The sequence below is a fragment of the Bos javanicus genome, chromosome 7 (assembly GCF_032452875.1).
Source record: "Bos javanicus breed banteng chromosome 7, ARS-OSU_banteng_1.0, whole genome shotgun sequence".
Taxonomy (NCBI): domain Eukaryota; kingdom Metazoa; phylum Chordata; class Mammalia; order Artiodactyla; family Bovidae; genus Bos; species Bos javanicus.
The window spans coordinates 89,890,658-89,912,797 of NC_083874.1; the positions used below are offsets into that span (position 1 = coordinate 89,890,658).

At 41.9% G+C, this 22,140-nt stretch overlaps 1 protein-coding gene across 1 annotated transcript in view; it reads left to right on the forward strand.

Moving 5' to 3' along the window:
- ADGRV1 (adhesion G protein-coupled receptor V1) overlaps window positions 1-22,140 on the forward strand; it is a 542,954-nt gene that overhangs the window by 199,033 nt on the left and 321,781 nt on the right. Inside the window, exons 70-76 of the mRNA XM_061424381.1 lie at window positions 666-1,139; window positions 7,051-7,194; window positions 10,000-10,174; window positions 13,329-13,464; window positions 14,975-16,080; window positions 19,790-19,907; window positions 20,851-21,022. Of these exons, the coding sequence (XP_061280365.1) occupies window positions 666-1,139; window positions 7,051-7,194; window positions 10,000-10,174; window positions 13,329-13,464; window positions 14,975-16,080; window positions 19,790-19,907; window positions 20,851-21,022 (2,325 nt within the window). The remainder of the gene's footprint in view (window positions 1-665; window positions 1,140-7,050; window positions 7,195-9,999; window positions 10,175-13,328; window positions 13,465-14,974; window positions 16,081-19,789; window positions 19,908-20,850; window positions 21,023-22,140) is intronic.

The window sequence follows — 22,140 nt, forward strand, 5'->3', positions numbered from 1 at the left end:
TTCTTTATTCTCAATATCATTGAGATGTCCTTATAAATTATCAAGATATTCATTGAACAGGTCAAGGTTATCTGTTTGCTAGCTAAATTTGTTTTGTGAAATCTCTCTATAAACTTAGCTTTTCCCCTGTACTGGAGATTAATTGTTACTTTTCTTCAGTTGAAACTTTATGGATATAAAAAATTTTTGGAAAATAAATTTTTTAGAGATTTTTTGGGAGAAATTCTTAATTTTTAAAATCTTAGGTATCCTCTTTTTATTAAAAACAAACAGAAACAAATTCAAATGTGAATATCAGATTATCTGCTTACGTTTTACCCTCAAACATGGTCTTGGTTCACTGTTGAATGTACTTGTGGAACTGGTATGGTATTTTAAAGTTAACTTGTTTCTCTTTATCTTTTCAAATTATGTTTATTAATTTAGAAGCAGGTGAAATGAGATTTTGTCATCCTGTCCTGCAAATGGCATATAATAGCCTGAAAGAGTTACGACAGTTTCTGAATTACTTAAGTAGAGATACTTGGAAAATTTAAATTTGAATATATTGATGCACACTTATATAGGGAAGCTTTTTATATATAATTGAGGTAAACGAATTTAAGGGATTTTGATTAAAAACACTGTGTTATATAACTTTGTTGGTTTTCTTCCTTTTGTTTTAGGTTTATTGGGAATTAAGTAGTGAGTTTGATATTACTGGAGACTTTCTTTCTACAAAAGGAAGTTTCACCATTGCTGATGGAGAAAGTGAAGCCAGCTTTGATGTTCATTTGCTGCCAGATGATATTCCTGAGATAGAGGAAGTGTATGTGCTCCAGCTTGTTTTAGTAAAGGGAGGAGCAAAACTGGATACAGAAAAATGTGTCATTCGGTTCTCTGTTTCTGCAAATGACGACCCGCATGGAATTTTTGCCCTGTATTCAGATCATCAGTCCATACTTATTGGGCAGAACCTTCGTAGATTCATCCAAATTAATGTAACCCGGCTTGCGGGCACATTTGGAGATGTGGCTGTTAGATATCGAATATCATCTGACTCTAAGGAGCAGTCTGTTGTTACAGAAAATGCAGAGAGGCAGTTGGTGGTCAGAGATGGTACCAGATATAAAGTGGACTCAGTGCCAGTCCAGAGTCAGGTTTGTAGCATCTCTTTCATTTTTCCAGTCATCCTGAAAGACTCCTTCAAGAAAACCCTTGTTAATCTCATGATCAGTTTAAAATCTGATTGACATATTTAAATGGAACCGTGGAAAATGCCTTAGAAAATGCATAGTAATTTTTGGGCAATACATATACTGCTGCTAAGTCGCTTCAGTCATGTCCAACTCTGTGCGACCCCATAGACGGCAGCCCACCAGGCTCCCTTGTCCCTGGGATTCTCCAGGCAAGAACACTGGAGTGGGTTGCCATTTCCTTCTCCAACGCATGAAGTGAAAAGTGAAAGTGAAGTCACTCAGCCGTGTCTGACTCTTAGCAACCCCATGGACTGCAGCCTACCAGGCTCCTCCGTCCATGGGATTTTCCAGGCAAGAGTACTGGAGTGGGGTGCCATTGCCTTGGTATTTGCAAATTATAAGTAAATAAGTATCTGTTCCTTCCTAGAGATAAAATATTTTTGTCTAGATAGTAGAAGGCAGTTATTTAGTTCTTCAGAATTCCAGGAATTGTTCCAAGTGCTGCACACACTCACATTACACACACATGTACACACTGGATGCTTACTGAGGGGGAGATATTTGTAGGCTTCCTTGTGCTCCTATCTGGAGAAGGAAATGGCAACCTACTCCAGTATTCTTGCCTGGAGAATTCCATGGATGGAGGGGCCTGGTGGGCTACAGTCCATGGGGTCACAAAGAGTCGGACACGACTGAGTGACTAACACTTGTGCTCTTACCGAAGAGCAGTGCAGTGAGAGATGGATACATGTTTCCTGGGGTCCGACAGGGCTACATGGTATCTGCTCTTCTCTCCTTAAAAATCTGCCACCCAGGAAGTCAGCTATGGGTTTTTTTGTTAATGAAGAGAGAGGACAGCAGACTATTCTGCCAACATATCAGGTGAGAGTGGCAGGAACCAAGTGGGTGCCCAGCAACCTTTCTCACTCTGAGCCACAGAAAGTGATTTGAGGGACTCTTTGTCTCAATCCTTCCAAGAGGATACCTAATGTCATTCCATATGCACGGGAGAGCAGTTCATTTATTTCACACATGGGATGCAATGCAGCAGTGGGGATTGCTATTTCATGCCCGTGAAAGTCTGTGCCAGAGGGTAGCCAGATTGGAGTTGTCTCGAGAATGGTGTGAGGTGGATTACGAAGTTAGGAGACAGTAAAAAAAGGTCATTGGAAGAGTGTGTGTTTCTGTGGTGGAATGGCGATGAGCTGAATTCTGAAGTCTTTGATGAACATACAGATGGATTCCATGAAAGGTGAAACGTTTGGGTGCCTGCCAGTGTTTTCAGGAAAGGACTACAGAAGTGAGGCAAGACCCTTGTCATTCTTCCCCAAAGCAACTCCCCACCTGTTCCAGAGGTGCCGGAAGATTGGTGGAAAGGTCCAAGAAGGGCTGGAGAAGTACTGAAAAGTCATGCCTGATCCCTCTCCCACCTTAGATCTTTAGCTGTGGATTGAGCAAGAACTGGGATAAATAGAGGAGCTTTAATGGAGTGTGAGATGAAAGTTTTTACTGGTAAGGATCTGGCCTTTACCTTCATAAAAAATGACAGGAGGCTTTGAGATCTACACACAACATTGTCAAAGATAAGAGGACAGAAATGAAACAGCTTCCTGTCTATAGTCCACCAAGTTCAGCCCACTCAGGAATGGATGACATTTAAGCCTATGATCCATAGAAAATTGGCTACCTTTTGACATCCTATACTAATTGGTACCTACTATACAGCCTTTTGATCTTTTTGTGCGCTCGAGTTTTTTACTTTTGCTGTTGAATCAGCTGGGAAAATGGAGGCTTCTTAGTGAGCCCTGGGATCCATGGTTATTCCTACATCCCTGAAGTTGTTTAAGAAATTGACTCAATAACATGGCTTTGTTGTATCAATTTTTGAATTCATGTCCTATATCCCCCAGTTCTCAAGACTGGAATAAACAGTGCAAAGCTGGGGAAATGAGAGATGGATTAAGGTAATCAGAATATTATTATATCAAGTCTCATTTACAAATTGGAAGAGTTTAAAAAAAACAGTGTGCTTTAGTTCTGTACTTGAAACATTTTCCCATACCGATCTGTGTAACACCAGCTTCTGAACACACTCAAGTTCAAATCTCTGTTATTGAGCCCTAGGAGGTCTTCCTTTAACTTTTCTAGGAATAGCTGTGTATTTTTTTTATACACGTTTCACTTAGCAATAAGGCATGCCACAGTGAAGGTTATGCTATTCTTTTACAATGTGGATAATACAAATTCAGTTCAGTTCAGTCGCTCAGTCATGTCCAACTCTTCTCGACCCCATGAACTGCAGCATGCCAGGCCTCCCTGTCCATGACCAACTCCTGGAGTTTACCCAAACTCATGTCCATTGAGTCAGTGCTGCCATCTAACCATCTTATCCTCTGTCGTCCCCTTCTCCTCCTGCCTTCAGTCTTTCCCAACATCAGGGTCTTTGCGAATAAGTCAGCTCTTCGCATCAGGTGGCCAAAGTATTGGAGTTTCAGCTTCAACATCAGTCCTTCCAGTGAACACCCAGGACTGATTTCCTTTAGGATGGACAAATTACTCTCCGACTAATTACATAAGAAAGCTGAAATATATGATATATATATCATATATGTTTATCTCACAGGGAGTAAGATCCTTGGTCTGCCTAGCTTTTAGATTATCTCTTGGGGTACCTGAGACATTTTGAAGGATGATCATCCTCTTTTCCTTTCACTTTGAATGCTTAATGGTACAGTTTATAAAGATCTTAACTTTCCTAATACCTTAACTTTCCTTTGAGGTATCTATGGATATCTTCATATCTGTTCTGAACCTATATTAATTATTTTTACTATTTCTATTTTCAATAAAGAGTAGCGAAAGTTTACTAGCTTGCACATACAAGAAAGCTCCCTCTTATTGGCATGCTTTAACATCGTTCATTAATATGATTAAATTCATATTTCATGGGTTCCTTCTGTCTCTTATATTCCAGGATGTGTGGTGTAGGCTGCTCCTAGATGATTAGGTGTTGCTGTGTGCGTTAGTCTCCAAGGTGACCCTTTAGGGCCAAGCGTGACACATGCTAAAGCGAGGGGAAGATTTCCCCAGTGGTCCCTTTCTTGCCTCACACGCTGGGTGCTCTTGAAGTTTGGGATGTTAGTTACAAGTTACATACAATTGTCCCTGCTGTGCCCTCCTGATAAATGTTAGGATTTCAGCTGGGTCAGCCACGGAGAAGGACCTTCAAGTGGGTGTTGGAACAGAGGGAGTATCCATTAGGTTCTGAAAACTAGAAGACTCTTGATGTTGGTTTAATATGAGGGTCAGAGAGTGAACAGTTCACCATCTGGTTAACAAGGTTCACGACAGGCTTCTTAGATGAAGTGACGGTAAGAAGCCCTGGTACACTAAAGAAACCTATGTTTAAGAGAACTTAGAATGCAAGATAAGATTATATCCATTGTCGTCATTTATTCAAGTATTTACGGGGCACTTAGCACGGGTCAGCGTTTGTGAGAAGCACCGCAGACACAGTGATCATGGGGTGTAATCCCTGTTGTCACACTGCTCCCTGTCGATGCAGGAGAAGGCCCTTTAACAGCCAGTTATAAAAGTGAGTGAGTAGGCAGTATTCCAGAGAAGGCAATGGCACCCCACTCCAGTCCTCTTGCCTAGAAAATCCCATGGACGGAGGAGCCTAGTAGGCTGCGGTCCATGGGGTTGTGAAGAGTGGGACATGACTGAGCAACTTCACTTTCACTTTTCACTTTCATGCATTGGAGAAGGAAATGGCAACCCACTCCAGTGTTCTTGCCTGGAGAATCCCAGGGACGGGGCAGCCTGGTGGGCTGCCGTCTATGGGGTCACACAGAGTCGGACATGGCTGAAGCGACTTAGCAGCAGCAGCAGCAGCAGCAGGCAGTATTCAAGATGCACACAGGATATTATGGGCGAGTAAATTCTATTCATGCCAAAAGCCATCAAGAATGATGGGCAATCTGTAGAGTGGTTCTGTGATGCTCTCCTGGGTCCAGAACATGAGAGGGCATAACAGAACATGCTCGACTCCTAAAAACCTTTAAGTTCCTTTTCAAATTAGTCACCCTGCTTTCCTTCTGTAGGCAAACCAGCATTTCCCCAAATGCCCCGTTGACTCCTGTTCAAACTTTAATGTTTCATTACCGCAGGCTGGGGTCCTGCCATTGCCACACGGGTCCTTGTGCCGAATGGGCCAGTGAACGGAGCTGGGTGGCAAGGCACAAATGCCTGGGTGCTTTGAGCTGACATCTGGCCCTGCATTTTTTAGGATATGGGGATAAAAAATGCTTAGCTGCCCACCCAGTGAACTGCATGGGGAGAGGGCATTCCTTCAAGGAGAGGAGGGAAGCACACAACTGAAGCCAGGAGACTGATTTATGTCTTGTTTCCTCAGCCCTTGATCTGTGCTTCATGTTCAGTGAATGTCATTTTGAAAAAATGAAGATTGATCGAATGAGTAAAACATCTGTTCCCCTCATGTTGCACATTTGAAACCACCATAGGACATATTTTACATATTTGGGTGGTTTGATATGTGTTTAAGTACATTACACTTAAAAGAAGAACAGACCTCACAGAAATGGTTATTTTTACATCCAGGAAAGATGTATAGAGTCATTAGTAATATTCTAGGTTATGGCAGCGTATCCATTATCATTAGCAAGGTTTCTATGGGCAAATATAAGTGCTAAAAAAAATCTCTGTAAAATAGTGGTGGTGGTGGTGGTGGTTTTGTTGCTAACTCGTGTCCAACTCTTGGGATCCCGTAGAAGGACCGTAGCCTGCCAGGCTCTTCCGTCCATGGGATTCTCCAGGTAAAAATACTGGAATAGGTTACCATCTCCTTCTCCACTGTAAAGTAATACAAGTTTTCAAATTCAGGATTTCCCTATTTTGTTGGATTCTAAAACTTTGAAAATTGGTAGTCTAATATATGGTGTTAGAAGTTTTTACTTGTCCAAAATATTCGGACAATCAGTGTACCTAAATCATTATCTGTTTTGAGTAAATGTCATTAGAGTTCTTAGTTCCTACCCAGTGAAGAAGGAGAAAGTGAGTTTTGCTGGTTTTAGAAGCTGACACTTTTCACCACTGTGCTCTCTCCATTCCTGGAACACGTGATTCTATCACTGAGACTCCTGGGATTCTCATCATTCTTTAGGTCATCCAGGCTTCCCTGGTAGCTCAGCTGGTAAAGAATCCTCCTGTAGTGCAGGAGACCCTGGTTCAATTTCTGGGTCTAGAAGATTCCCTGGAAAAGGGATAGGCTACCACTGCAGTATTCTTGGGCTTCCTTGGTGGCTCAGCTGGTAAAGAATCTGCCCACAATGCAGGAGACTTGGGTTCGATTCCTGGGTTGGGAAGATCCCCTGGAAAAGGCACAGGCTACCCACTCCAGTATTCTTGGGCTTCCTTGGTGCCTCAGATGGTAAAGAATCTGCCTGTAATGCAGGAGACCTGGGTTCTATCCCCCGGTTGGGAAGATTCCCCTGGAGGAGGGCATGGCAACCCACTCCAGTAATTTTGCCTGGAGAATCCCCATGGACAGAGGAGCCTGGTGGGCTACAGTCCATGGGGTTGCAAAGAGTTGGACACTTAGCTGAGCGACTAAGCACAGCATGCACAGGCATAGACGGTGAATTTGAAAATTTTGGGTATTTTTAAAAATAATATTTGACTCTCACTCTTAGCCTAAAAGTCTTCATCATGGGCCTTTGTTTTATAATGTGGGGGAAAGGGCATATATTGATGAAACCGATACAAAATGAGGCAAGTAATAATGACTCACATGTCAGTATTTTTCTTTGAAAATTATTATTTGCTAATAAAAAGTCACTTACACTGTTTATAGGTCTTCCTACCTCTGGGCTCGAATTTCACCTTACAGCTGGTGACCGTGATGCTTGTTGGTGGAAGTTTCTATGGTGTGCCCAAAATTCTCCAGGAAGCAAAATCCGCCATCCTTCCAGTTCCAGAGAAAGCTGCCAATTCTCAGGTACTTGGCACAGGGTGTGGTACTCCCCCAGAACCACTAGAGGGCCACTCTTACAGAAGGGACTAAGATTCTTAGAGTTTGATTTCTTAAATCTATATAATCCTATGAATATCAAATTTAAGCATTATGGATACCCTATATGAAAAGAATTCGGCAATTTTTGTCAGTAGGTGGAAAACCATATCTCCTTTTTTGAGTTTAAAAAAGTCTGTATCCTGTAGAATGTAAGGTATAGAATTTTAAAAATAATGGTCACCTGGAGTCAAAACTTGTTTTTTTCCCCATAATGAGTATTTAATATTGAGGCATTTTATGCTAAAAAGTTAAAATTAGAATGAAGCATCAGTTAATATTTCAGACTTTCTCATTTACTGACATTGTGAATATTTAATCCGTGGGGCTCTTTTTACTGTGGCAAGCTTGTGCTGCTGCTGCTAAGTCGCATCAGTCATGTCCGACTCTGTGCGACCCCATAGACGGCAGCCCACCAGGCTCCCCCGTCCCTGGGATTCTCCAGGCAAGAACACTGGAGTGGGTTGCCATTTCCTTCTCCAATGCATGAAAGTGAAAAGTGAAGTCGCTCAGTCGTGTCCGACTCTTCGCGACCCCTTGGACTGCAGCCCACCAGGCTCCTCCGTCCATGGGATTTTCCACACAGGAGTACTGGAGTGGGGTGCCATCGCCTTCTCTGAAGCTTGTGCTGATGTAGATGAATGCTAGTGGCACCCTTAGGGATTTGAATCTTCTGCCTAAGTTCATTTTAGGGAAGATTGTTCCCCAATCTCTTCATAATTCACTTGAGAACAAAGAATGCCCTGAGGGCTTTGCTTCCTGCGTAGGCCAGTTCTGTCAGTGTGGGAACAAGACAGGGCTGCTGTCTCTGGCTGTGGTACCATGTGTGTTTTATAAACCGTGAGAAGATGCCAGCCTGCATCCCACTCCCTCTGGTGGGGGCTCCTTCAGCTTGACCAGAAAGTGGGCATGACGTCTGTCCAGATAGACACTCGAGGCAGGAGAGTTAAGGCCTGGCCAACGGCTTATTAACAGGGTCTGTGGCCATAAAGGGGATGGTCTTCAAGTTACTACCCCCTGGGCTGCTGCTTCCCCGGGAATGAATCTGCCTTGCCCCTAAAGTGGAACCCACAGCGTTAAAAATAACTGAGCGGGATGGTTTTTGTCTGCAGCTCCTCTGTTCAAGAGGGAGTGAGATTTTAGCGTATAATGCTTTGCCGTTTTATCTTCTTTTGTTCGTAGGTCGTTATAACAAAGATTCCTTTCAACCTGAACCATTCATTTGGTGTAGTGAATTATTTTCTGCTCCTTGTCTCTGCTTGTTGTCACAACACTGTGTCACTGGGCTAGATCACAGCCAGTCATAGGGTATTCCTGTCCGTGGTGTATCCTTCTATATTCCTTACCAGTATTTGAGTGTGTGTGTATGTGTGTGTGTGTGCACACATGTGATGTTGCTAGGATACTTTCAAACAGCCTTTAACCATGTAGCGAGCACGAGCTGAGATACACTACAGATTTTGGCAGTTGCTAAGCAGAAGGCTTGCTGTAATAGGGAATCTAGACGGGTGTCAAGTTGAAGTTGTTGGTTTTCTTTTCTGTGCCTTCAGAAGCGGTCCTGTGGCCCTGTCTCACGCTTTTCTGCTCCTCTCCAGTCCAATTTAAAATGGGGAGAATGAGTCTTAATATAGAACTGTCGATCCCATGGTGTCCCAAATCGATGGATATTGGGACCAGAAGAGGTAAACTAAGTTGTCCAAATAATAGCGTGAAGCCAGGAGTCTGGTTTTATTTCTATTCTCTGACCAGAACTTATTTTATCTATAAATCCTGGGGTACTCTGGGAAGGGTGGCCCTGAAAACCAGATCTTACTTTATGTGGATGAAAAATACCATTATTTAAAAAAATCTTTGAAGCTGTCTGATCCTCAAAAAAAGATATTAAATTGAATCAAAGTCTGAAAAAATCTTTAATAGAAAATCTAGTTCATGGTGCTCACTTTATAAATTTATTGTTGTATTTCAGAAAGAAGTCAAAGTTTAGTTTTAAACAAAACAGTTTATAAAGACCCATCAGTTCAGTTCAGTCGCTCAGTCGTGTCTGATTCTTTGTGATCCCATGGACTGCAGCATGCCAGGCTTCCCTGTCCATCACAAACTCCTGGAGTTTACTCAAACTCATGTCCATTGTGTCGGTGATGCCGTACAACCATCTCATCCTCTGTTGTCCCCTTCTCCCGCCTTCAATCTTTCCCAGCATCAGGGTCTTTTCCAAAGAATCAGCTCTTTGCATCAGGTGGCCAAAGTATTGGAGTTTCAGCTTCAGCATCAGTCCTTCCAATGAATATTCAGGACTGATCTCCTTTAGGATGGACTGGTTGGATTTCCTTGCAGTCCAAGAGACTCTCAAGAGTCTTCTCCAACACCACAGTTTAAAAGCATCATTTCTTCGGCGCTCAGCTTTCTTTATAGTCCCATATAAAGAGCCATGGCAAGTCATCAAAATGCTATTTTTAATCTTTTCATTTAACCATAATTACAACTGTATTTTTAGATACTGTTAATTCAGAATTCACATTTTGATAAAAAAAAAACTATAACTATAATCAAAATTATAAATAGGATACATTTTCAAATTTCAGGTGCCATTTCTTAAATACTACTCTTAATCAAAAGTATTTTAGAGCAAAGAAATATATTGTGTAAACAAACAGAAAGTTGACTTTTAACCCACTCCTCAGAAAACAGGAACCTTTAGAGAAAAGAAAATATTCTAAGCATGTTTTCTCTCAGGTTGGGTTTGAGTTTACTGCTTTTCCACTCACGGACATCACTGCCGGGACAAGCCAAGCTGTGATTTCTAGGAGAGGCACGTATGGCTCTCTCAAGGTTTCCTGGGCGGCTGGATACGTTCCTGGGTCAGAAATCCCTGAATTCACTACTGTTGGCAACATGACCCCCAAAGTAGGTGAGTTGTGTCTTTTCTAGGATTTTGTCTATAGAATATGGAAATGTATCATTGGCCACTGATTTTCTTGGATCCTCTTCACTCTGGACAGTGAATGAGCTAGCTGTTTGCCTTCTAATGCAGTCTTCTCATATTTAAGTGATCAGAATTGCACTGAAATTAACAACGTCATACCTCACCTGAAAATGATGGTCATAAGTAGCCTGCTCGGTTTAAACATGTTGTTGTTTAGTCGCTGTCATGTCCGACTCGTTGCTACCCCAGGGACTGTAGCTTGCCAGGCTCCTGTGTCCATGGGATTTCCCAGGCAAGAATATTGGAATGGGTTGCCATTTCCTACTCCAGAAGATCTTCTTGATCCAGGGTTTAAATCCACATCTCCTGCATAGCAGGGAGATTCTTTACCACTGAGCCACCTGGGAAACCCCAGGTTTATACAGGAGGAGTTTGTGAAAAGTAACTCTAAAGACCTGATGTGGCCCATGTGTGTCTGTCGCTTAGTCATGTCTGACTCTTTGCAACCCCTTGGACTGTAGCCCGTGAGGCCCCTTTGTCCATGGGGTTCTCCAGGGAAGAATACTGGAGTGGGTAGCCATTTCCTTCTCCAGGAGATCTTCCTGACCCAGGGATCGAACCTGGGTCTCCTGCATTGCAGGCAGATACTTTACCATCTGAGCTATCAGTTCAGTTCAGTTCAGTCGCTCAGTCGTGTCTGACTCTTTGCGACCCCGTCGACCAGGGCACGCCAGGCCTCCCTGTCCATCACCGACTCTCGGAGTTCACTCAGACTCATGTCCATTGTGTCCGTGATGCCATCCAACCATCTCATCCTCTGTTGTCCCCTTCTCCTGCCCTCAATCTTGCCAGCATCAGGGTCTTTTCAAATGAGTCAGCTCTTCGCATCAGGTGGCCAAAGTATTGGAGTTTCAGCTTCAACATCAGTTCTTCCAATGAACACCCAGGACTGGTTTCCTTTAGAATGGACTGGTTGGATCTCCTTGAGTCCAAGGGGCTCTCAAGAGTCTTCTCCAACACCACAGTTCAAAAGCATCAATTCTTCGGCGCTCAGCTTTCTTTATAGTCCAACTCTCACATCCATACATGACTACTGGAAAAACCATAGCCTTGACTTTGTTGGCAAAGTAATGACTCTGCTTTTTAATATGCTGTCTAGATTGGTCATAACTTTCCCTCCAAGGAGTAAGCATCTTTTAACTTCATGGCTGCACGCCCCCAAAAATAAAGTCTGACACTGTTTCCACTGTGTACCCATCTATTTCCCATGAAGTGATGGGACCGGATGCCATGATCTTAGTTTTCTGAATGTTGAGCTTTAAGCCAACATTTTCACTCTCCTCTTTCACTTTCATCAAGAGGCTGTTTAGTTCTTCTTCACTTTCTGCCATAAGAGTGGTGTCATCTGCATATCTGAAGTTATTGATATTTCTCCTGGCAATCTTGATTCTAGCTTGTGCTTCATCCAGCCCAGCGTTTCTCATGATGTACTCTGCATATAAGTTAAATAAGCAAGGTGAAAATATACAGCCTTGACATACTCCTTTTCCTATTTGGAACCAGTCTGTTATTCCATGTCCAGTTCTAACTGTTGCTTCCTGACCTGCATACAGATTTCTCAAGAGGCAGGTCAGGTGGTCTGGTATTCCCATATCTTTCAGAATTTTCCACAGTTTATTGTGATCCACACAATCAAAGCGCATAGTCAGTAGAGCACAAGTAGATGTTTTTCTAGAACTCTCTTGCTTTTTCGATAATCCAGTGGATGTTGGCAATTTAATCTCTGGCTCCTCTGCCTTTTCTGAAACCAGCTTGAACATCTGGAAGATCACGGTTCACATACTGCTGAAGCCTGGCTTGCAGAATTTTGAGCATTACTGTACTAGCATGTGAGATGAGTGCAATTGTGCAGTAGTTTGAGCATTCTTTGGCATTGCCTTTCTTTGGGATTGGAATGGAAACTGACCTTTTCCAGTCCTGTGGCCACTGTTAAGTTTTCCAAATTTGCTGGCATATTGAGTGCAGCACTTTCACAGCATTATCTTTTAGGTTTTTAAATAGTTCAACTGGAATTCCATCACCTCCGTTAACTTTGTTCGTAGTGATGCTTTCTAAGGCCCACTTGACTTCACATTCCAGGATGTCTTTCTCTAGGTGAGTGATCACACCATCATGATTATCTGGGCCATGAAGCTCTTTTTTGTACAGTTCTTCTGTGTATTCTTGCCACCTCTTCTTAATATCTTCTGCTTCTCTCAGGTCCCTACCATTTCTGTCCTTTATCGAGCCCATCTTTGCATGAAATGTTCCCTTGGTATCTCTGATTTTCTTGAAGAGATCTCTAGTCTTTCCCCTTCTGTTGTTTTCCTCTATTTCTTTGCATTGATCACTGAGGAAGGCTTTCTTGTCTCTCCTTGCTATTCTTTGGAACTCTGCATTCAGATGCTTATATCTTTCATTTTCTCCTTTGCTTTTCACTTCTCTTCTTTTCACAGCTATTTGTAAGGCCTCCTCAGACAGCCATTTTGCTTTTTGGCATTTCTTTTTCTTGAGGGTGGTCTTGCTTCCTGTCTCCTGTACAATGTCATGAACCTCCGTCCATAGTTCATCAGGCACTCTATCAGATCTAGTCCCTTAAATCTATTTCTCACTTCCACTGCATAATCATAAGGGATTTGACTTAGGTCATACCTGAATGGTCTAGTGGTTTTCCCTACTTTCTTCAATTTAATCTGAGCTATAGGGAAGTCCCAATACAATAATCAAAAAAGACGCACTCTTATATCTATGTATGTGTTCAGCTGAATATTTCTGACAGTAAAGCAGCTGTTATTTATCTACTTTATTTTGTAGTTATACCATTAGTTCTGTGAGGGTCAGTGACATGCCAGTGTTGGATGGTTTGACTTCTACCTTGTAGAGTAGACAGGATTGAAGGCAAGGTTTATGTGGTCTACGGAGCTTCCTCTAAATTTATTTACACCCTGCCCCCACCACTGACTTTTTAAATGTTTTATCTTTTGTAGACCGTCATAGAATTTTGGAAAAGGAAAGATTTCACTATATGTTTAAGAGTTGAATCCCAATTTAAGAACTCAGAGAAATGAAACCCTGCTTCCTTTTTCCTGTTCCCTGTCAGGGAGGCTTTCCTTTTCCCATGGAGAAGAAAGTAAAAGAGTCTTGCTTTGGACACACCCAAGCCCTGGGCGGCTGGAGGCCTTTGTCGTTCACCTCTCTGGAGTGCAGAGCAGTGTCCCTGGTGGGGCCCAGCTTCGGTAAGACCCCTTGATTTTCAGCCAAGAAAGTCCCCGAGGGATAAGCTGGAATTTACTGATTCAAACAAAAAAGACAGAAGGATTTTTCTCCTTGAAGCAAAGACAAAACCAGTTTTAGTTCAGAGCAACACATGGCCTGGATGCCAAAGATGCCACACCACACACTGCTTGCATGAAGAGAGTTTATCGTGACCTCTGACTCGAGAATGTTGGCTTGGGGTACCATCTCCAGTAAGAACCATGATGGCAAAGCCATCTATTTTAAAAGGGAACTGTCTTCTGAAAGGGTAGCCCCAAATACCTGATTTTCCTTAGAGACAAAGAGTAAGAATAAGAAATCATAGTAGGATTATTCTGTGACTTTTGAGTTAAATTTATGCCCATATATTTGCAGGTAAATATGTCCCAGCCAAAAGCAGTTGACTTTTCTCATATGTGGGATAGGCTTGATCAGAACAGCAGAGAACAGATCTTAGAGCCAGCCAGACTCCTGGGTTTAATCCTGCCTCAGTCACTTACTTGCTGTGTGACTTTGGGAAAGTTACATAATCTTCCTGTTCTTTAGTTTATGTACGTGGAAACTGGGAACAGTGTGTGGGCAAAACCAGTGCGTGTTCAAGTATATTTGTTTACACGTTTATGTATGGGAGATATTGGTTGGTGTAATTCAGTTTGGCTTTTGATTTAACATGGATTAGTCTGGATTAGGCTGATGGGCTACCGGTGTTACTTCTGAGATAACTGATTAAATCACAACAGAATTCCATGAAGTGAAGTGAAAGTCTCCCAGTCATGTCTGACTCTTTGTGACCCCATGGACTATACAGTCCATGGAATTCTCCAGGCCGGAATACTGGAGAGGGTAGCCTTTCCCTTCTCCAGGGGATCTTCCCAACCCAGGGATCGAACCCAGGTCTCCCGCATTGCAGGCGGATTCTTTAGCAGCTGAGCCACCAGGGAAGCCCACAGAATTCCACATGAAAGCACTAAGAACAGATCAGTATCAATCATGGATGACTCTTCCAATTCATGTATAAGATTTTAGCAACATTTGTGTGAGAGAATAGTCCCATTTCTGGCCAGTTGAAACCAGCAAGGCTTTTTACATCTAGGAGGGGCAACTCTTCCTGCCTGGTAGATCGACATCCTGACTGTGAGACTTTGATTTTGGTCCCCGGTGTGCTGATCATGAGAGAGAACCTGCCATTTCAGATCCTTCAAAGAGCTGCTGTGGGGTGATTGGAGAAACAGGCCAGAGGCCTCTGAGCGCCTCAGCTTGCTAACACTTGTTAGGTCCTGTCACCTGCCACCGCAGCTCCTGTCGGTTCATTTCTTGTGCTCTGGTCTATTCATCAATAAGTTAGTAGGGTTTTACGGAATTTGAAAGGGCATGTCATTTTTAAGACACCCTCATGAGCAGCATCTTCCACGTGTGAAAGATGACTCTCTGCAAGTGGTAGCCCTGTTTTTTTATCAGTTCTCTCATGGTTTAATTTTTTTTTCCCCCCAGGTCAGGTTTCACTGTTGCTGAAATTGAACCAATGGGAGTCTTTCAGTTTTCGCCCAGTTCAAGAAATATCATCGTGTCGGAGGATACACAGATGATCAGATTACATGTACAAAGACTGTTTGGATTCCACGGGGAGCTTATTAAAGTTTCCTATCAGACAGCTGCAGGGAGGGCAAAGCCCCAGGAAGACTTTGAGCCTGTTCAGAACGGGGAGCTGCTTTTCCAAAAATTCCAAGTCGAGGTTGATTTTGAAATAATTATTATTGATGATGAGCTTCCTGAGATAGAAGAAATTTTTTACATTAATTTAACTTCAGTGGAAATTCAAGAATTGCCAAAATTTGATGCTAATTGGAGACCACGCCTGAATCAAGATTTCAGCGTGGCAGTGATCACAATATTGGATAATGATGACTTGGCAGGAACGGATACTTCTTTCGCCAAGACAGCTGTGACCACAGCAGTGGACACAGCCCTTCCTCTGGAAACCGACTCTGCCACCACACACCCTGACACAACCGAGATTACTGCCATTCCACAGCCCACCGACGTGGTCGCTGTGGTCACGGAGGTGGCTGGCGTACCTCCCATCCCTGAGAACCTTGTCACCCTTGCTGGGACCTCTGCCACGTCTGAGAAGCCTAATGCGGCCACTGTAACTACAGATACCTCCGTTCATGGGACATTTAGTCTTGGGCCCCCTGTTGTTTACGTCGAAGAGGAAATGGAGAATGGCACGTTGAACGCTGCAGAGGTTCTTGTCCGGAGAACTGGCGGGTCTGCTGGCAATGTCAGCGTAACAGTCAGAACTTTTGGTGAAAGATCTGCTCAGAAGGAACCAAACGCACTGCCCCTTCCTGACAGCCATGGGATTTCCAACCTGACATGGGCAACCGAAGAAGAAGATTTTAGAGCGCAGACTCTCATCCTTGCGTTTGTAGATGGAGAAAGAGAACGTAAAGTGTCGATTGCAATTCTGGATGATGGTGATCCCGAGGGACAGGAATTCTTCTACGTGTTTCTCACAGACCCACAAGGGGGAGCACAGATCGTGAAGGGAGAGGATGACGCTGGCTTTGCAGATTTTGCCATGATCATTATTACAGGTATATATTTGGAGTGATGGGGTTAAACATGTGCCTTTGTGGTACAGAATTTGTAATAAGATTATTCTACCTTAAATTTAATTTAAGAAGGTGAATTACTTGAATCACTCATAGATTCCATAGAAGTTGCTCAGTCGTGTCTGACTCTTTGCGACCCCATGGGCTGTAACCTACCACGATCCTCCATCCATGGGATTTCCTAGGCAAGAGTACTGGAGTGGGTTGCTATTTCCTTCTCCAGAGGATCTTCCCAACCCAGGGATTGAACCTGGGTCTCCTTCATTGTAGGCAGACACTTTACCGTCTGAGCCACCAGGAAAATCACTCATAGTGAATCATTAAAACTTTGTTTTCTGGTGGCATAAAACCCTAACAAAACTCATCACGTTGTTCTGAGATGCCAGGCTAGAGTTTAACTCTGAGCTAACAGTTAGCTCTGAGCTAACTAAACATTCTATACATCTGTACTTTGAAAATATACAGAAACCCTTAAAAATGCTTAAGTTCATGTATGTCTTCTGGAAAATACCTAATTTAATCACCCCAACATGATTGCCTGTCCTGTTTTGAAATCTCATTCTGAATTTCCCAACCACTTTTATTAATCCGTTGCAAAGTCTAAGATGTCATTGTCAGAAAATTCTTTGTATCTGTTGGGAAAGAGATTATAACTATTCCCTTTTGTTCTGCTTTTGAACCAATGTAGTTTATATAACGTTTGTACTATTGGGAATGTGTGTGTTGTATATATGTGCATGTTTGAAAATTTTTTAGTGATGATTTGCAATTTTCCTCTGAAATCATACTGTATTTCTTTAAGTGGATTAGCTCAACCTGTCAATAAACTTATGCTAATTAGAATATTGACAAGGCTAGCTCATGATTCTTACCTGGTCTACCCTTTTGTATAAACATTAATGAGTTTTACACAGTGTTTTAGAGTTTCAGATGGCACTATAATAGAACAGTATAGTGGAAAGAAAATTAAAAATCATGAAGTATATAATTTTGACTTAGCTCAACCATTAATTCAGAGGCCCTGATTAAATCATTTAGTGTCTATGCTCTTGGAGAAGGCACTGGCGACCCACTCCAGTACTCTTGCCTGGAAAATCCCGTGGATGGAGGGGCCTGGTAGGCTGCAGTCCACGGGGTTGCAAAGAGTCAGACACGACTGAGCGACTTCACTTTCACTTTTCACTTTCATGCACTAGAGAAGGAAATGGCAACCTACTCCACTGTTCTTGCGTAGAGAATCCCAGGGATGGGGGAGCCTGGTGAGCTGCCGTCTAAGGGGTCGCACAGAGTTGGACATGACTGATGTGACTTAACAGCAACTAGCGGCAGCAGTCTATGCTTTATGTTTCTTTTTTTTTTAAAAAAAGGAAACTTTTAGAATAAACATGTTTATATTCCATTTGCAAGATTTGGTGTTTCCTAGAATTTCATTTTAGCTGTTCAGTTATAATTCAGTCATAATTTTGCAATTGTGTAACTTCCTCTTATACCCAACATCATCCCATTTATGTTACCCTGCAAAATTATACCAATTAGAATTATCATTTATTCCTAATCATCCAGTTTATTGAATATTGTAAATGCGGATTCAATTCTCCAAGTTATTTACTGAGTTTGATTCACATTAGCTTGATACCACCTATATATTTCTTTTAAAATTAAATCAACAGTTTCTTCCCCCATTCCATGACATAGATATTTTGTTATATTTATTTGAATAAGATCAGAGTTGACAGTCAAAATATTTAGCAAGTAGTTTGACAGAGGCACAGACCAATCACAATAGTTGATGGAGGCTTTTTGCTCTCCCAAGCGTTACTCCATTAGTTACTGGATCATGGGGAGATGTTGTACTGGTTAGGCTGGTGGTTAGGGTCCCTTAGGGACTCAGGACAGTAGCTGTGTTCCAACTGGAACGGACGTGCTCCTCAGTCAGTTTGGCATACCGACGCATACCAACATGGTTCACTAATACTATGTTAGTATGGCATACCAGTGCTTACCCATAGGTCAGCTCTGAGTCTAACTCACCAGGCAATTCCCATCAACCAGCTCTGAACCTAACTTACCAGTCAGATGAGCCTCAATGAAGTTCTCTAATGTTTTTCTTCTCTGCCTAACACCAAACATCGTACACACGTGGCAAATGATTGACTCCTCTTAGAGTCATGTGGTGTAATTCATCAGCACTTCTGCATGTCAAATACCCTGACTTCCCTTACTCTGTCTGTGAATGTTCCTGTCTTCTCCTCCTTACCTGGCTTTTTATTTTAAATTAGTATTTATCTTTTAACTATATCATTAATTTTGCTGATTCCTCTTATCTTTAACCTTCATAATCATTTCACATTTAGATATTAGAACAAACGCTCAAGATAAATCAGGGGAAAATAGTTTATTTAGTTTTGTTTCTGATCATTGGCACTCTGGAAGTCTTGATTCATCTTACTAGAAACTGGACATGAAGTTTATCATTGTAGATGCTGCAAGGAAAGTATTATACTCCTTAAGACCATGCTAGTCACTATTACATTGAAAAAGAAAATGCAAGTTCTGCTTTGAGATGGTTATAATCTGTTTGTTATTAATTGAGAGACCAAATTCGTACTCAAAGTGACAAGAGAAGAATTGCTGCTGAAGAAAAAGACTTAAGGTCAGGTCCCAATGCAGGACTAAGACGCAGTCGTAGTCGTGATTAGTGAGGATGAGGATGGGCAATGGCTGAGACAAAACACCCACGAGGCACCAGGACAAGAGTGGTCCATCATCTGCGTGTCCCTAAGCTGCAGGCTCCACATTTACTCACACTTGCGAGACAGATCGTAGTTTTCTGTTTCCTTGCAGAAGTTCTGTCTGCTTGGAGTTTCAGGTTTCAGGGTGATGGGTACAAGTGGTTTTTGAGGCTGATTCCGCTGGGTCATTGCTTTTAGGATCACTTTGCAAAACTGGCTTCTTGAGAAATAGAAAGCAGCAGGAGCTGTTTACCGATAATGTCTCTTGTCTGAGAAGCTAGCTTATGTGTTGACCAGGGTTTGGGGTGACTACTTCAGCATGGTGTGGGCTGTGGGTTTGTTCCAGTTTTTGACACAGTTGTGTAGTATGATGGCGCCTCCAACCTCAAGAGTTGCTCGGAGGAGTTTTCTTTTACTCTGAGATTCCCAAGAGTTCGTTAATAATTCCGTTTTTCTCTGGGGAAAATAATCAAATGTTTAACATCAGTGGTCTTTTGGTCAACTTTCTTATAGGGAAGTAAACTAATCAGATGAAGGTCACATATTCACTAAATATTTATTAGACACTGTTCTTGGTACGAGGGATACAGCACTAAAGAAAACAATTGCTACTCAGTAGAACTTATATTCTATCAGGATGTGCTGACTTTAAACAGCAGTATCAAGGACTGAAATAAAGAGTAGAGCCTCATCAGAGAGAGATGAGCGTGTATCGGTGTGGGCAGCAGGCTTTGATGCTTGCTTTCCTTTGGTCCTTTGCTCTCACAGTGTCAACTACCTTGACGTGATCATTTTGATTCTTGTCTGTTTTGGGTAAAGATCTTTTAAAAGTTGTAGCTCCTGCCTGCCCCATTCACTTGTGAACTTCTCACTTTTATACCATCTGAGCTGGATAGATGGGGGAAACAGAGATCTTTTAAAGTCTTTGGTATATCATCATCTTCTATTTTTCTTTTCAGGGAGTGATCTTCACAATGGCATCATAGGATTCAGTGAGGAGTCCCAGAGTAGACTGGAGCTGGGTGAAGAAACTGAGATGAGCAGTCTGCATCTTACCGTTACAAGGCAGCCAAACAGGTTTTGTTTGTATCTATGTAGAAGACATAACATCCTGTGTGTCTACATGGTGTTTAATTTGCATTTATAAAATGGTAGAAGCAGGATGAAATGTTGATAGAAGAAAGTGATGCGGAATTTGATGTCAGTGTTCAAATACTCTAGTTTCTCTGGAGTAGGAAATGGCAACCCACTCCAGTATTCTTGACTGGAAAACCCCATGGACAGAAGAGATTGGCAGGGTATAGTTCATGGGGTTGCAAAGAGTCGGACGTGACTGAGCCCTGATTAGGGCTGCCTTGAACATTTAGTACTTTGTGAAGTACCATACAGATGTCAGATTATGTCAGTCATTGCTTCATCATGTTTACTATTCTCTGTCACGCTGCGTATACAACCATTTACTGTTTAGGAAGATTTAGAGTTCCAGTATTTTGCTTACAACTTAATACAGTATAGCGCACATCGGCGTGTTCATGATGTATGGGCACTTGGGATGCACACCGTTGCGTGTGTCAGTGTTACCTTTTCCATTTTGTGTCTAAATATTGTCAGAAAGGATAGATCATCTCTTGTCTTTTATAGTAATGACCATTTTTAGCAGTAGTGTTTTTCCTTTAGAAAGATTCTTGTTAAAAGACAAATGAGGAATGTTTACTTCAAGGCAATGGTTCTCTATAATTTTTATTTTCATATTTCTGGTACATAGTATCCAGAATTATATTTCAATAAGTACTTAACCGTTACTGAATGGAGTGTGGTCAAAGAATGCCACGTAAACTCTGGCCTTAATTTCTTAACTGCAGTGGGCAGAACTGGTTATTTTCAACATTATCAGTGGGAGAGAGAATGCTGGTATTGGATGAAGAGGTTCACTCCTGACGTAATGGTAATATATTCTACATTAGCGTCAGGAATAATGCAATCTGTGACTGCACTGGCATAGGTTTTTCTTTGTTCCTAGAGCCTTTGAAGATGTCGAGGTCTTTTGGCGAGTCACATTTAACAAAACAGCTGCTGTGCTCCAGAAAGATGGTGTGAGCCTGGCGGATGAGCTTCTGTCTGTATCAGGGACCACTGTCTGCAGAGCAGGTCAAACAGAGTGCTTCATCAGCATTGAGCTCAAGCCTGGAAAGGTAAGAAACAATGAGGCCCGGTGTGGTAGAATGCTGATTGTACTTCTTTAGAATTACTCATTTTCAAGCTACTTTGTTGACACGTATACGTGCATACATTACGTGGAGAGTCTTTGTGTCCGCCTAGCTGCAACGTCTGAGTCTCTTTGAGTTTCTGTAAATAAGCTCATCGGTTGTACACCTGAGACTTATATATGTTGTAAGTCACTTGTATCTCAGTAATGAAAAAGCCCATCAGTTTTTTACATTCTATTTCTTGTCATTTCCAAGATCCTTCCTGGCCCACCTGCTCACGGGTAAACGGTTCCTTGAGTCATTTTCAGCCCGATTAGTATTATTTCTGATTACTCTGAATGTTTAGTTCTTTTCCTTTTATCATGTCTATAGATTTGGTTACATTGTATTGTATTCACAGATTTCATCCTTAACATGAAAGTTCTCTCATTCACCATCCATTTAGTTAGGGAGGTCAGCTCTGATCTACCAAAGGGCACAGAGGCCATGCTCACTGAGTCTTTGGATCAATTTCTATTGGTTCATGTTGCACATGACCCCCAGGAGCCAGGCGTTCCTCTCCTCATTCTAATGGAATCTGCATTATTCAAATGGTATTGGCCGCTGAGGCTCTAACAGAGTTTTAGTCATTTAGTAATCATGTGTCACTTTTTAAAAATGACTATTCTATGATACTTTAATGTCCAAGGATCACTCAGTAGCATTTGTTCCTTGTCTACCACTTAATTTATTAAACTCAATATTTAATGCAAAACTAGCCATAATATTTTGAATGTTCAAAAGTATCATGATTTTTTTGTACATGCCAAAAACTTTAAACAGCACAAAAAGCATTGCACAAATAAAATTATTTCCAAATGGGTAGCTGTAGTTAAACCCATTCTAAATAATAATCTTGTAGATTTAACTCTTCATTCATTTTTTTTTGTCTACTTGGTTTTCTACTTTCTGAGAATTTCTGAAGCAGTTGTATTGATGTTCTCTAAGGTTACAGTAATACATAGTTTCATATCTTCCCAGAATTGTAGGAATTTTGATGGTTGCAGAAGAGAAAGACCACTCATCTCAGATCACTTCAGGTTACTTGGTTATCACCACTTTGT